The sequence below is a fragment of the Saimiri boliviensis genome, chromosome 7 (assembly GCF_048565385.1).
Source record: "Saimiri boliviensis isolate mSaiBol1 chromosome 7, mSaiBol1.pri, whole genome shotgun sequence".
NCBI lineage: Eukaryota > Metazoa > Chordata > Mammalia > Primates > Cebidae > Saimiri > Saimiri boliviensis.
The window spans coordinates 52,541,956-52,558,079 of record NC_133455.1 but is presented as its reverse complement, the minus strand read 5'-3'; the positions used below and the strand labels follow the sequence as shown (position 1 = coordinate 52,558,079).

Genomic DNA, 16,124 nt, shown 5'->3' with positions numbered 1-16,124 from the left:
ATTGAATTACAATTCCCAATGTTGCATGTGGAGTCTGATAGGAGGTGACTGGATCATGAGGGGTGGTTTCTGATGGTTTAGCAACATCCTATTAGTGCTGTCTTGTGCTAGAGTTCTCACAAGATACGGCTGTTTGAAAGTGTGCAGCACCTCCCCTCTTTGCTCTTTCTCTCTTCTTGCTGGCCATGTGAAGATGTGCTCATTTCCCCTTTGCCTTCTACCATAATTCTAAGTTTCCAGGGGCACCCCCTGCCATGCTTCCTGTACAGTCTGTGGAACTGTGAGTCAATTAAACCTCTTTCTTCATAAATTACCCAGTCTCAGGTAGTTCTTTATAGCAGTGTGAGACTGGACTAATACATTATTGTAGGAAAACTAGTATCAAAACGTTATTTTAACCAGTATACAAAGTTTCAAAACTCAAAGTTGGCAAAACAGCATTGTAATAGTTATGCTTATTGATAATCTGAATAAATTACTCAAAGGCATCCTAGGAGACAAAAATTATGAAAACTAAGCTATCTGAGCTATTCAAAGATTAAGCAGAACATTACACTCTTAACTTCAGAAATAAATACTATTTTCATTGGCAAGTCTCTGAGCCACAAAATGCACAACAGTAAATAATTTTGAGTCATTAGTGAAAATGCACTTTTCCACTTTCTTGTGAAAGTTCTATACCCCAATGAAAGATACTGTGTAACATTATGGATCCAAACAAAAGTTCTGACCTAAGATCTTTGAAAGTTTTCTTAAAAATAATAGTTCTTTTCTATCAGTACTTAACAAATGTGACACATGGCCTCCATGATTTCTGATGAGAAATCTGGTGTCATTCAAACCATTTATCCCCTCTCTGGTGTAGTTTTTTTTTCATTTCTTTCAAGATTGTTTAATCTTTAATTTTGAAAAGTCTGTATATGACATGTCTTGGTGTGGACTGGTTTGGTTTACCCTGTTAGAAATGTGCTAGGTTTTTTGAATCTGTAGGTTTACGTCTTTTGCCAAATTTGGGAAAAGTTTTTAGTGATCATTTCTTTGAATACTTTTCCAGTCATGTCCTCTTTCTTGACTTATTCCGAAAGATCTGATGTCATAGATACTCACTCTTTTGTTCTCTATTCATTTTTAGCCTATTTTCTTTCTGCTGTTCAGATTTGGCAATTTCTATTTTTCTATCAGTTTACTGATTAATTTTTCTATTTCCTCCATTCTGCTGTTGAGCCTATTATCCATTGAAGTTTTAAATTTAGTTACTGAATTTTTCAGCTCTAAAATTTCCATTTGGTTCTTCATATCTTCTATTTATTTCTTTGCAGAGTATTTTTTTGCCAAGACTTTCTATTTTTTCATTTGTTTCAGGCATGATCATAATTGCTTGTTGAAGTATTTTAAGATAGCCGGCTTTACAATCTTTGTCAGATAACTTTAATATCTGTTATTCTGGTGTTTCTCTATTAATTATCTTTTTACATTCAATTTGAGATATTCTGGGTTCCTGGTATGACAGTTTTTTTTGTTTTGTTTTGTTTTTTTTGAGACACAGTCTCACTCTGTTGCCCCGGCTGGAGTGCAGTGGCTGATCCTCCCACCTGAGCCTTTCGAGGAGCTGAGATTACAGGCATGTGCCATCATGCCTAATTTTTTTTTTTTTTTTTTTTTTTTTTTGTAAGATGAGGTTTCACCACGTTGCCCAGTCTGGTCTCAAACTCCTAGACTCAGATGATCCCCCCACCCTGACCTCCCAAAGTGCTAGGATTACCTAAATAAAGTGAGTCACCACACTCAGTCAGACAATTTTCAATTAAAATCTGCACACTTTGGTAATTAGAAGACTCTAGATATTATTTAAATCTTCATGTTAGTTGGCTTTGTTTGGTCCTGCTCCAGCAGATAAAGGTAGGGAGGTGCCATCTCATTTCTGCAAGGTGGGGGTAGACGTTCAGATTCCCCACTTGTCCTCCATTTACACTAGAGATGGGGCAGCTTCTTGATTCTCCTGGACTGGGTGGGAGTTCTGACAAGTCGCTGGCTGAGAAGCTACTGCTCCCATGCAGTCTCCACTAATACCCCTGGGTGCTGGGAGGGTGCCAGGTTGGGGGTACATGGGTAGAGAAATGCTTTCACATATACACCATGGATACTATGCATCCATAAAAAACGATGAGTTCATGTCCTTTGTAGGGACATGGATGAATCTGGGAACCATCATTCTCCGCAAAGTGACACAAGAACAGAAAACCAAATACCATATGTTCTTGCTCATAGGTGAATGCTGAACAATGAGAACACATGAGCACCGTTTGGGGAGCATCACATATTGGGGTCTGTTGTGGGGGCAAAGGGAGGGACAGTGGGGGTGGGAAGGTTGGGGAGGGATAATATGGGGAAAAAATGCCAGATATAGGTGATGGGGGGATGGAAGCAGCAAACCACCTTGCCATGTGTGTACCTATGCAACAATCCTGCATGATCTGCACATGTACCCCAGAACCTAAAGTACAATAAAAAACAAACAAACAAAAACAATGAAAAAGAAGTGGTGAAAGTATTCATTCTTCAATAGGACTCCTCTGATGTTACTCAGCAGGGACAAAAGCTTCTCTTTACTCCCAAATAAAAGTATAAGTTTTGGCTTCCCACATGGTCTCTAGTAACACTGCAAGTGGGGGGAAGGGCTAGTGAACAATTCTACAGGAATTAAAGTCCCAACTCTGTAGCTGGCCTAATCTGACACAATTCCAGTGGAGGTGTTAGAGTATCTCATTACAGCTTAGTGAGGATGGAAATCTAGGATCCCTAATTGGCCTTTGCTGGTATAGGTGTGACCAAGATTTTTTTCTGTGGTGTTTGGTTGAAGTAGAATGGTTATTCTCAAAAAGTTTTCTGTCTTGCTAGGGTGTCCCTCTACTATTTAAAAGATTGGGTTTTTGTTGGAGATTTTTTTGTCTGTGGCCATTGTACTTCTGAATTATCAACTTCTTCAGCTCTAACTGTGGGATATATGAGGCAAAAAGAAAAGGCAGGGAACTATCACTGTGTCATTATTTGCGTCCTGAGATCCCTAGCTCCTCTGCCTTATTCTCTCTACCTTTCAGAGTTGTGTTTTACATATAATATTCAGAGTTTTTAGTTGTACTCAGCATATAGTATAATTAATTTTACCAATAACAAAGACCAGGCCAACACTTATGAGAGAAATTAATCTCTTTCTGAAATGTGGCACCTAGATTGTCATTTATAAAAGACAAATTCAAAATCAGGGGAAGTATTTACATTTTCTTCATCAAGTAACTCTTAAACATAGAAAATACCACAGACTCTTTCTATTTTTCCCCAGCGAATTGATTCTAAACTTCTTCAATCATGTATTAACTCTTAAAACCATGTATTTATTAAAACCACTTACATGCTCTAGTATTTTACTTTATTACTGCAACTTCCAATTCTCAGAAGCAAAAGTACTATTCATTCTTTAACAAGGTACACACTTCCTACACATTTTAATATCACTGAAATCTTCTATATTCAATGAATCTTAAAATCACTGACTTTATATAACTGATGTTGGCCAGGTAGCAGACATGACTGGGTTGTCATTATTAACCACATGTGACATCAGTCACAACCATTTATATTGTTGAGTTATGTGCATTGTTGGAACTGTATTTGTTGACCTTAACTGTTATACAAAATTTTTTCTGGATGTTGTCTGAAAACTTTTTGTTGATACTTTATGGTAAGACCAAGAAAGTGCCAACATCAAAGCTTGCAGAATGCCTATCAGCGATGCAGAAGAAAATCTCAAAGCAAGCAGTGTTGCAATACTCTAAGCAGCACAGAGAGTAATACTGTGTGGGAAAGGAAGAAAAAAAACTTACATGATAAAAATAAATACTGCACCATAATTTTATTTAATTTTTAAAATCAGGATTTATGATGTTACAACAATGGCATCTTAGATCTGATGAAATCCAGTATGTGCATTATAAATATACCCAAAATATTTCTGGCTTCCTACTGCACTTTTTCCATTGAAAGCTCGAATTAGACCAATCTAAATTAACATTCTACTATACTGTCTCCCTCTTCTTTAGCTTTTCCTAATTCTGCTATTTAGATGCTTTAATAAGTTTAATAGCATAATTTTCCCAATGACAAAGGCTAGAAAGGGAGGCAGAATAGTGTAGCGTTTTCAAGTGCACATTTGAAAAGTCAGACTGTCTAGGTTCAAACCTTAGCTCTGCCACTTATTTTGTGAGATTTCTCTCCATGACTCAGTCTCTTCATCTATAAAATAAGTTTGTTTGGTTTTTTTTTTTTTTTTTAAGAGACAGGGTCTCATTCTGTTGCTCATGCTGGAGTGCAAAGGTGCAATCATAGTTTACTGCAACCTCCAACTCCTGGGCTCAAACAATCCTCCCATCTCAGCCTCCCAAGTAACTAGGCCTACTGGCATGCACCGCCAAGCCCAGCTAATTTTGTTGTTGTTGGTAGAGATGGGGTAGCTATGTTGCCCAGACTGCTCTATAACTCTTGGTCTCAAGCGATCCTCCTACCTTGGCCTTTCAAGGGGTTACAGGTGTGGGCCGTTGTGATCAGCCAAGTAAAAATTATTAATACAGGTCTATTATCTCTCACCCACAACTAAATCTCAAAATTGTTTGTATTTTTTTTTTTTTATCTTAAGAGATCTGGAAAAAAAAAAAAAACAAAACAGAAATTCCATGTCTTTGTTACTGTGAATAGTTCTGTGATGAACATACATATGCATGTATCTTTATGGTAGAAATTTATTTTCCTTTGGGTATATAACCAATAATGGGATTGCTGGGTAAAATGGTAATTGTTTTAAGTTCTTTGAGAAATCACCAAACTGCTTTCCACAATGGCTGATCTAATTTTCATTTCCACCAGCAACAGAAAAATAAAAGTTTTTCATATTTTAGAAAGATAATATTATGGATTATGTAACACTCCCACCAGATCTGGGGCAGCACTCCATAACCAAACACAAAAATATTTCTGCAAAAAAATACATTTACAGTTAGGTAAGATAAAGACTACAAATAGCCTCCCATCAGTTCAGGTCATGTTCTGTTGTCAAATGTGTCTACACCAAACAATCTATGTTTTCATTTTTTGCAGTTTTGGAGGTTTATGTATAAGGGCCTGTGGGTAGGAGTAATACACTTTTTTATGTGACTGTTAGGATGACTGAAATTATGTTATTTAAAGGACTTAGAATGGTAACACACACACACACACACACACACACACACACACTCACAGAGTAAGCACTTGGTAAATGTTGGCTACTGTCATCACTACCACCTTTGATTTTTCTTCCTACCTTAGTACTTAGATCCAGTAAATCACACCAAGACTTAATCAATTATATTCTCCAAATTTCTTTCAGACCCGCTCTACTTCGAATCCCAGCACTACTGCCCTAGTTTTCTTGCCCAATCTCTCTAATCTGTCAAGAATCTTCCAAAAAAACAGACTTAACTGCATCACCACTAAAGGACAAAGTCAGCATGGCACACAAATCCTTTACACTGTAACTGCAGCTCACTTCCCCAGTCTTACCTGCTACTCTCTCCATATTCCACTAATGCTTTCTCTCCAAAAAATTGTAACTCCAAAGAGGCTCTTCTGCTTAATGCAATCAGAACCAGTATTTGTTTGGTTAACCAAAAAGACTGATTAAAACAGGCAATCACAAATTATAACACATATATGTAAATAATGCATTTATTTAATCATAGAAGACATAAATGCATATTATTTATCTATCCTTTAGTGAGGACTAGTCTACTTCTTTGGATGTCTTCATGACTATAAATCCATGCTGTCTTTCTGGCATAAATGATATCTGTAATGTGTTACCTAAGACTTCAAACTGTCTTTAAAGTGAACCAAAAACTTGATGTCAACAGCAAAGCAATTTGAGTACGCAATATTTTTAGATTTTTTTCTTTCAGTCTTTCAGTTGTCTCACCCATATCTAATTAAACAGCAATCATTCTTTTAGGGCACTGCCATCGAGTCTTTCCAAAGTATTCAACTTTGTTATGTTAGCAACAATATTCTGGTTTTGTTTGTTTGCATATAACAGGCATTAACAGTCAAAAAACACATACAAATAATGTTTGGTAGGTTTGCAAGTGTACTTAGTGGCCTATTAGCTGCAATGTTTAGGCATATGGATATCAGTCAGTAAGTTTTAACACAGAAATGGTAAATATAAATACAGTGGTAGCCAGTTAAAAGAACTTTATATTATTTCTCACACTCAAATAACATGACTTTACTCAGGCAGCTCCCAACTCCCAGAGGCAAAAATTACACTAATCATTTAAAATAAACTAATGTTACCTCCTCTAGAATCTTTCTTTAATTGGCCTAGACAGAATTTAAGTACTTCTTCCTCAGAGTTCCTTGTACACTGGTCCATTTAGTTTATCAAGTATTAGAGTTAATTGTGTATCTAGCTATAAGCCTAAAGATGAGGATCTATGTTGCAGTCATTTTCAAATCTCACAGTGCCCAATGCTACTATCAGTTATAATATAATGAAAAAAGCATCACCGGAATTTAAGTTGCAAGAATAAAAGTCCAGTTCTGACTGTGAAATAGGAGTAACAGTGAACATTCCCATAAATTTCCATGAAAAACTGAATAAGAATGTATATGAGAACATCTACAGCTTTTAGCAAATATGCCTCATTATTATTATACAAGGATATAAATATCTCAAACTTTTACTAGTTTCCTAAGATCTTAATTTCTCCAAGACTTCTAATCAAAATACATGATATGCTTTATACTAAGAAAGTATTCTTGACAAGAAGTAGATAATAAAAATGAAATTCATGGATTTGCCACCTTTCCTATGGCCCACATAACAACATATGAATGAAAATATGACAAATTACTACTTCATTCTCCTCTGCTCCTTTCTTCTAAATAAGTATGCCCTAAAACCAAAAGATAAAATGACTGTTTCCTTTGTTAAACAATCCAGGAAAACCAAGAACTTACCTATTTTCCCCTAAAAAGTTGTGACCAAAAATATTATAAACAATAACAACAAATTCTGCTAATATTTACTGAATAGAAATGTTTGCCACATATTCTGCCAAATGTCTTATACCCCGATCTCATTTAATCTTCACAATAATCTTATAAATTAGATACAAGTATTAGTATTTCCATTTTATGAAGAAACAGAGGCTTAGAGAAGTTGACAACAATTACTTAACAATTACTCAACAATTACTTAACAGAATTAAGATTTAATCAGAGTTGCCTGATTCCCAACCCTGAGCTCTTAACTCCTATACTACAGTATTTCTTGCTGGGAGGAGGTAAGGTTTATTTTTTAGATTTGGCAAGAATTTCTGAAATTCTTGAAATTTCTGTTTTCAAAGCACCAAAAATAACAACATTACTGAATCCCACATAGAGGGACCAGCAGATGCAAAGGCATGAAGCAAGACGCCTAGTCTGTTTAAAGGCTCCGCCAAGACACCAGTCTATGTATAGGACAGAGCCTGGAAAAGAGTGGAGGATGGAGTCAGAGAGGTGACAGGGCACCAAAGCACACCTTTATAGGCCACCAGAACTCTGGCTTCTACCCACAGCATAAATCCACTGATAAGCTTTCAATAAAACTGTCATGTTACTCAACTGAAGTAATTTAAAACGATCATTCCGGCTACTGTGGAAAAAAAATAGATGTAGGAAAGATGACCTATGCCTACAAGGAGGCAACTGCAATAATTCCAGTGAAAAACAACAGTGCCCAGGATCAAAGAGAAATGAAAAAGGTAATGAAAAACAGACACTGGATATATTTTGAAGTTGAGTCAAAAGAAATCTTAGGATTCTGATGGAAGATTATAAAATAAAGGCTACAATGAAGAAGAAAAGCCAGCCATAAATAAGTCACCACACATAGTTGAAAGTTATATCCTTAAATAGCTAATTCTTTAATCATCAAGTGACAAAGATAATGAAGTTTTTTCCATACTGAAAATGTCACCAGGCCAGGCCTGGTAGCTGATTCCTATAATCCCAACACTTCAGGAGGCTGAAGCAGAAGAATCACTTGAGGCCAGGAGTTTGAAACTACCCTGGGAAACATAGCAAGACTCTGTCTCTACAAAAATAAAAATAAAAAAATTAGCCAGGAGCGGTGGTGTAAGCCTACAATCCTAGCTACTCCTGTCGAGGCAGGAGGACTGCTTAAGCCCATGAAGTCTGGACTGCAGTGTGTTATGACCATCCCACTGCACACCAGCCTGGGCAACAGAGCAAGACCCTGTCTCAAACAAACGAATGAACAAAAACCTATGAGCATTTTGTAACAAGATATGAAATCTTCACAGGAATGTCTTTAAAATTACTCCAAACAAGAAGAAAAACATATTAAGTATACCCATTAATAGTCTACTCCATGTTCTATGAAGATATATAATGCTAGGCTAATATAGGGCTAATTTTCCTCTTATATTTGAAAATTGAACACTAAAGATATTCAAGATAAAAGCATTCCTTAAATATTTGAAGTGGAAGCCTAAACAATAAATATGGTGACAAAACTAATAACATTAAAGATTATATCCAAATAATTATACCTGTAACCAAAATGTTAAAGGACTCATTTAAGTTTTCTTATTCATATACAAAATATTTTACAGATAAACATAAAAATTCCTATAACTTGCAAGAATACAAAAAAAGGGGGACAACTTAAAACTAAAATTACAGTCAATTAACCAACACTCACTGGTCAATCAAGAGGGACACAATGAATAAATGATAAGCTATAATGACATACTACACAGTGGAGTACTACAACTGAAAAGAACAATGATGGGTATTTCTATACTCCACTCAATAGTTATCTCCAGAATAGACTGTTAAGTGAAAAAAACAAAGTGAAGAAATATGTGTGTGATATTCTATCATTTATTACAAAAAGGGAGGTTAATATTTCAATAAAAATAATACTTTTATTAGCAAACTAGAGGTTATTTTTTAAAATGGATACCTATAGGGTATGGAATGAAATAGGGTGGCAGAGCAGGTATCGCCATTGGAAGTAATATTTTACATAAACTGTGAAACAAAATTAAAACTTTTAAAAGTAAACTCTCAAGTGAATTCAACACATAGAAACCTGGGGGTATATTCCAAGTTGAATACACTAAAGACAAAAAGAAATGCCAACAAAAAAAACCCCTCAAAAACAAAACTTTGAATGTTTTCAGTAATCATACTGGTGGTGGTGGTGGTATTATTAGACTCAGTGTAATGTATGTGTAATACACAAGGAAGCAAATTAGTAATTATCTGTTACTTTAATCCTGTACTTCTCAGCAATGAAGGACAGGAAAGACAGTGATACAGGAGAGAAGAGGTTAAAGAAAAAACACTTTGGTGCTGATTGGGACTTGAAAACAATGACCAACCCCAGTAGCAATGAGCACTCTCAGCCATCCTAAGGAACTGGGTTTCTTAGAGAAATGAGGACTCCAGGCCTTGGGCAGGAATGTAAAAGATTAGTCTGGAAAATCTTGCAATACCAGAAAGTCAGGAAGCTTTTAAAGACTACTTAATTTGGTCATGTGCCAAGGTCTTAGGAAGCCAATTTGAAGAGACTCTCAATGACCAAAGAGACTCTCAATGACCAAATTGAACCATTTGCTAACTGATAAGGATAATAGCTGCAATGGACTGAAACACATCAATATGTTCAAATGCATGAGCTCCTAATATTACTTAAATTAGAAAAAAGAAATTAGTCCCTACTGAGGGTAGATAGCAAGGAAACTTATTATTTAAAAAACAAGTACATAAAGAAAAATAATAAAGAATATATTCTATTTCCCCTATAAAAATTGTACTGGGGTAATATGGTTTGACTGTGTCTTCACCCAAATCTCTTCTTGAATTGCTGTTTCCATAATTCCCATGAGTCATGGGAGGAACCCAGTGGGAGGTAAGTGAATCATGGGGGCAGTTACCCCTATGCTGCTGTTCTCATTACAGAAAGTGCGTTCTCATGAGATCTAATGGTTTTATAAGGGGCTTTTCCCCTTCTGCTGCACTTGTTCCTGCTGCCATGTGAAGGATGTGATTGCTTCCCCTTCCGCCATAATTGTAAGTTTCTTGAGGCCTCCCCAGCCCTGTGAACTGTAAGTCAATTAAACCTTGTTCCTTCATAAATTACCCAGTCTTGGGGAGGTTTTTTACAAAGCTGTGAGAATGGACTAATACAAAGGGTAACTAAATAGTAGAGATAAGAAAATTTCTTTTACAAAAATATTCCAACTAATAAAAAACAATGACAATTAAAATGTTACTACTGTAAGTTCCTATGTTTTCACCTAATTATTTCTTCAGTCCGAGGACTTGGTTTTCAAAGCTTTGCACATAGTAATTCAATTATAATTTATGGCTGTAGATGTATAACTAATTGGTAATTCAAGATTGGAACAATAAATTACATACATGGGTTCTCAGGCTCTATAATCATTTGCCTTTTCTAATATGTCCAAAGTCATACTGTTCCATTTTATTTTTGATCCATAGCCAATGACATTAATACTGTAATTTTTAGGGATGAATATGCCTTGATGTGATACTGCAAAGTTTGTACTGCTTATATTAGTTTGATGGGACTACCATAATAAAATGCCACACACTGGGTGGCTTAAATAATAGTAATGTTATTTTCTCATAGTTCTGGCACCTAGAAGTCCAAGATCAATGTGTCAGTAGCTTCGGTTTCTTCACAGGCCTCTCTCCTTGCCTGGTAGATGGTTGCCTTGTTTCTTCACGTGATTTCTTTCATCTCTACAAGAGGGACCCTGGTGTCTCTTTTTGTGTTCAAATGTCCTCCTCTTATAAGAAAACAAGCCAGACTGGATTAGAAACAACTTCATCAGCCTCATTTTAATTTAATCATCTCTTTAAAGGCCCCTTCTCCAAATACAGTCCCATTCTGAAGTACTGGAGGTTAGGGCTTCAACTAAGTATTTTGAGTAACACTATTCTGCCCATCATACTGCTGATGCAGCATACCAAAGGAAAAGAATGATGTTAATGAATACACTTTATTATCTGACCTGATATATACAGTAGGTGCTTAAGTATTTATTAACTGCATAATTTTTAAAGCATGTTAATCAAAGCAATATTCTTATGAATGAAAAACTCAAGACAGTGAGTATTTATTAAAACAATGCTTAAGCTGAGCATAAAATGAGGCTCCGCTCATTTATTTGTACTCATTCCACTCTGGAGAAAAGAGATTATTAAATAACCTCTATTTTCAGTTTACCCTAGGACTTCTACTTTGTTAAGGATAAGCAAAAGTTGAAGGTAATTATGTTGGTGAAAAGGCAAGATAACTGAGCCACAGTATGAAGAGCCATCATTCATCTATCTATTCGTTTGGCTTCTGTCTAGAAATGAAACTGTAATCTGACATTCTTTGTTCTACTATTTTCAATAGAAGTTAAAAAGTTAGAACTAAATGTATACTAATCATCCTCAAATCCTCAGAGTAAACTAATCTAGGCTTAACTGCCTATATCAATAGAGATGAATTACTACTATTCTGTGCATAAATATAGTTAGTAAAGAAGTATATAAACAACTGATATGTTAGAGATGATGATGAATTTGCCAAAAACATTAGAAACGTTTCCTGAAAGAAATGACCCTTATACAAACTGCATCTTGAGAGTTTGGTAGCAGCTGTTCAAGTAATGCAAAAGCAGGCAAATAAACTATTATGAAGAAAGACACACTTATATAAACCAGTAGGGAATGTTGGGGAATTAAAAGTAGTCCAGTATTGACAGAGTGAAAAATGTGAAGTGGAATCCAATATGAGAAAAAAGAGGAAGAATCTAGATCATTCCAATTTTATAAATAATCTTAAATTATTGAGACTAAGTAGATTGGTCAAGGACACAAAGCTAATAAATGGCAGAACTAGGATTTGCAACAAATTTAACTCCAAAATATTTCAGTTAGCACAGTGACCATATGCCACCAGTTTTCCTAGGATATCCCCTGGTTTATAACTATTGTCTCTATATTATTATTTTATTAGTGCCTTCCTTCTTTCATGCCTATAAAACACTCTTATCTGTGAACTATCTTCACCCTATCAATTAGGTTGCCATGCTATTACTTTTCTACACCCAAGAAAACTAGTTTCATTAACTTCACTCAATCATTAGAAAAATTAACTGCTGAAATAGGTGTTTTAATTTAATTATTTCTTTTCTTTTTTCTTTTTGAGACAGGGTTTCACTCTTGTTGCCCTGGCTCAAGTACAATGGTGCTATCTCGGCTCACTGCAGCCTCTGCCTCCCAGGCTCAAGCAAGTCTCCTGCCTTAGACTCCAGAGTAGTTGGGACTAGAGGTGCATGCCATCATGCCTGGCTAACATTTTTGTATGTTTTGCCACGTGGCCCAAGGTGGTCTCAAACTTCCGAACTCAAGTGAGGCCTCTCAAAGCATTGGGATTACAGGTGTGAGCCACTGAGCCCAGCCTGCTAAAAGAGATTATGCTGATAAAAATAATTGGGCATTTGAAAAGATTTGGGGCTATCATCACCTTAACAAATCATCCAGTATATATATGCTAGAGTTAAACTGCCTTTTATAAATAGAAACAGTCATTATTTTAAAGAAAGAATCTCACATGACAGAAAGAACAAAAAGAAAAACTTATTCTTCTAATTTTAATCTGGTTCAAGGAAACTATGAACTTCAGTTATAGCACAGTCATACATTAAAACTAAATCAATCAGATTAGCAACTATGGTCAAACTTGGCCATACAAAGGTCACTTTTGTTTGCATAAGTCCTGTGAAGCATATATTCCATATCCCACCCTCCAAAAAATGAAAAGTAATAGTCTCTCTACTGATAACACTAACAACTGCAACAAACTCCTTACCCTTCCTTATACTTATACACTAGCATGCAAAAGCTGAATATGTCAAGATATTTACATTTTCTAGCTACAACATGGACAAATGCCCAGGACCAGGCCAAAATAAGTCCCTGTAGGGGATGTCTTCAGGAACTGGAGGGCGCTCTGAGAAAGGTTTTCCTCTTTGATGTATACAGAATACGGAGAAGATAAGAGGTATACAGAATACGGAGAAGATAAGAGGTATACAGAATACGGAGAAGATATTTTCTACCTGCAATCCATTTTTTTGCTTTTGGACATGGATATGTAAAACACAATTCTAGAGTTGTGGCAATCATCTTGTAATCAGTAGAGGACAAGACTAAGAACAAAGTCCATTTCTAGGAAATTCAGAAGAAGAAAACCTGAAAGATCCCAGGGCCTTGCTGACATCACTGAGTGGCTTAATAAACCTAAATATTCTTCCTCTAAACAATATTGTATCCTGTATAACAAGTACCACTATTCTTTAGGTCATTTTAAATTGGGTGTTCTATTACTTGCAGCTAAAAGCATTCCAACTGACACAATGGGTCTGTGACTCAATCAAGTCTATGCAAAGAAATTACTTAGAAATTGTCTTTTCAAACTCAGAAACATGAATACAGAAAGGAAACATAAGGATTATAAACATCGGAAGAAAGAGGTTGAGTTTTCATTTTCCCAGAGTAGATAAGATAGTGGTCAAAAGTTAATATGTACTATTTCCTATGAGCCAGATACTATGCTTGATGAATTACTTCAGTTAATCCTCACAACAAATCTAGGAAATATTATTTTATAGAGGAGAAAACCAAAGCCTAAAGAAGTTAAACAACTTGCCAAGGTTATACTCCTTGATAGTGACTGAGGAAGCATTCATATTCCACATCAATTAACTCCAGAGCCTAATCTTTAAGTATAGCTGAAGATAAATGCACAATTATCTTTTTTTTTTTTTTTTAATTTCTAGAAGAGATCTATCTAAGTCTTCTGTTGAGCAGGCAAAGTCCAAAAAGGAGGTAAAGAACTTGAGAATCATGACTGTTAAGTTTGAACAACCACTGCTGTTTCCCAATGGGAAAAAGACTTCCTCAGTTTATCTTCAAAGAAATCAAGGCTCAGAAAGAGGAAACAAATTATAGAAAGATGTCGTACAGTTAGCGGTAGAGCCAATAATAAAATTCAGGTAATTCAGACCTTATCCCTCCCAGGCCAGAGCACTTTTCATTTCACCATACACTGCTTCCCCCTTGAAACTGAGATATTGTATCTCCAATATACATGGGGTTGGGGGGTGGGGAAGCAAAATGTATAGAGATAAAACTATGAAAGCTTACTAAGATATTTAGAGTCGAATTCCCATGTTCAATATTTATTAACTGATAAGCTTTGATATGAGCAGAGAGACAACAAAACTGTTTACTGTGTGAATAGATAGTAAGAAGAAAAATAATTTAATGAAAATATTATTTTCAAGATATCTATACTTCCATTACTAAATACTTAAAAAAATTAGATGTTCTTGGTATGTACCCACACATTAAAGGTAGTAGAGAATACAATTACTATTCCTCATTGAATTTTCTAAACAATGTATTTTTTTTAAACAACCTTCAAAAGAACTAAGCAAACAGGCTCACTGAAGAACTATGTATCATAGTCTCCCTACAGCAATGTAACCCAGTTGACAACTAGTGTTAGTTTCTCCTAATAATTTATGATTATAAATGAATGGGTTAGACTGCTAAATATTAGCCCTGAATAATTTGACAATGCTCTAGCTATACACAAAAGAAAAAAAGGTGGGGACAGAGAATGTGTACAATTACTAATGTTAATACAAAGTACCAAAGGCCAAAGAGGGTGGGCAGACAGAAAGAAGATCTGATTCTGATAACATACGGTTTCCCAATAAACACTTATTTTCTTTCTTGGAAAGAATAATTTTCATGAATTAAAGTAATACAAGACTTCACTCATTTATCTTTATCATTTCAATAAACACTCAGGTCTCTCCAACAGTATTAGGATAAAATTAAAACACAGAACTGACTTACTCTGCAATATCAAGATATCCACAGGAAGCTGCTGCATGTAGTGGTATCCAGCCTTCATTATCAGGTTGATTAATATTTGCTCCATTTTCTACCAGAAACTTTACCATATCAACATTGTCATCAATGCAAGCCTAAAAATAAAACAAAAAGCAAGATTGGAAAAAATATGAATTAATACTCTGAATAATACATCAATAGAATAAAATTCTTACTTTGTAGCTTTTATAATACAAATATTCTCTGTAAATCAATCTGCTGCTATCTTGACTCTACTCTATCAAACAGGCCAATGATACTAAATTTTAAGAGTCCTTGCTTAGGTATACATACAACAGTAATGTATGTGCCCACACTCTATGGCAACCCAATTCGGGTAACAAGTACATATTAAAATGAAGACATCATAATTAAGTACTAATAACATTCTCTACAGCAGTGGTTCCCAAACTGTGATCAGCTGGGAGAAGGGGGAATAGATTCTTTTGGTAACAGCAAAACTGTTTTCAAGATAAAACATGTTATTTCCCTTTTTCACTTTGTTGACATGTATACTTGACAGTATAAAAGTACTAGCTATATAACTGCACGTGCTTTAGCACAAATAAAGGCAGTAGCCAAAAAAACCACCTCTCTATTAATAGTCACTGTATCAACCATGTACTCATAATTTTAAAAATTGCCAAGTACAGTGGTTTATGCTTATAGTTTCATCTACTTGGGAGATGGAAGGCTGAGGCAGGAGGAACACTTGAGCTTGAGTTTGAGGCTGCAGTGAGCTGTAATCACACCACTGCACTCCAACCTGGGCAACAGAGTGAGACCCTGTCTCGAAAAAAAGTGGTGGTTGGGAGAGCTGACCCTGTCTCCAAAAAAAAAAGTCGTGGTTGAGGGGCAGCAATTTTTACTCATACATGTCTTTGACAAAGCAGTTATGTATTAAATCTTGGCCCCTGTATACAGGTCTTTTTTATATTCTCTGCAATGAGATGGAAAGTGTATGTTAAAGCACCTCTTCCAAGTATGATGGTTGTCTTGATAAAAAGCACTTGTGAAATTGAGATGCAAGTTGATGTAGC

At 35.5% G+C, this 16,124-nt stretch overlaps 1 protein-coding gene across 5 annotated transcripts in view; it reads right to left on the bottom strand.

Moving 5' to 3' along the window:
- PPP1R12A (protein phosphatase 1 regulatory subunit 12A) overlaps window positions 1-16,124 on the bottom strand; it is a 155,877-nt gene that overhangs the window by 81,505 nt on the left and 58,248 nt on the right. For all 5 annotated transcript variants that reach the window (XM_074402511.1, XM_003927829.3, XM_074402512.1 and 2 more), the window contains exon 2: window positions 15,049-15,179. In XM_074402511.1, the coding sequence (XP_074258612.1) occupies window positions 15,049-15,179 (131 nt within the window). The remainder of the gene's footprint in view (window positions 1-15,048; window positions 15,180-16,124) is intronic.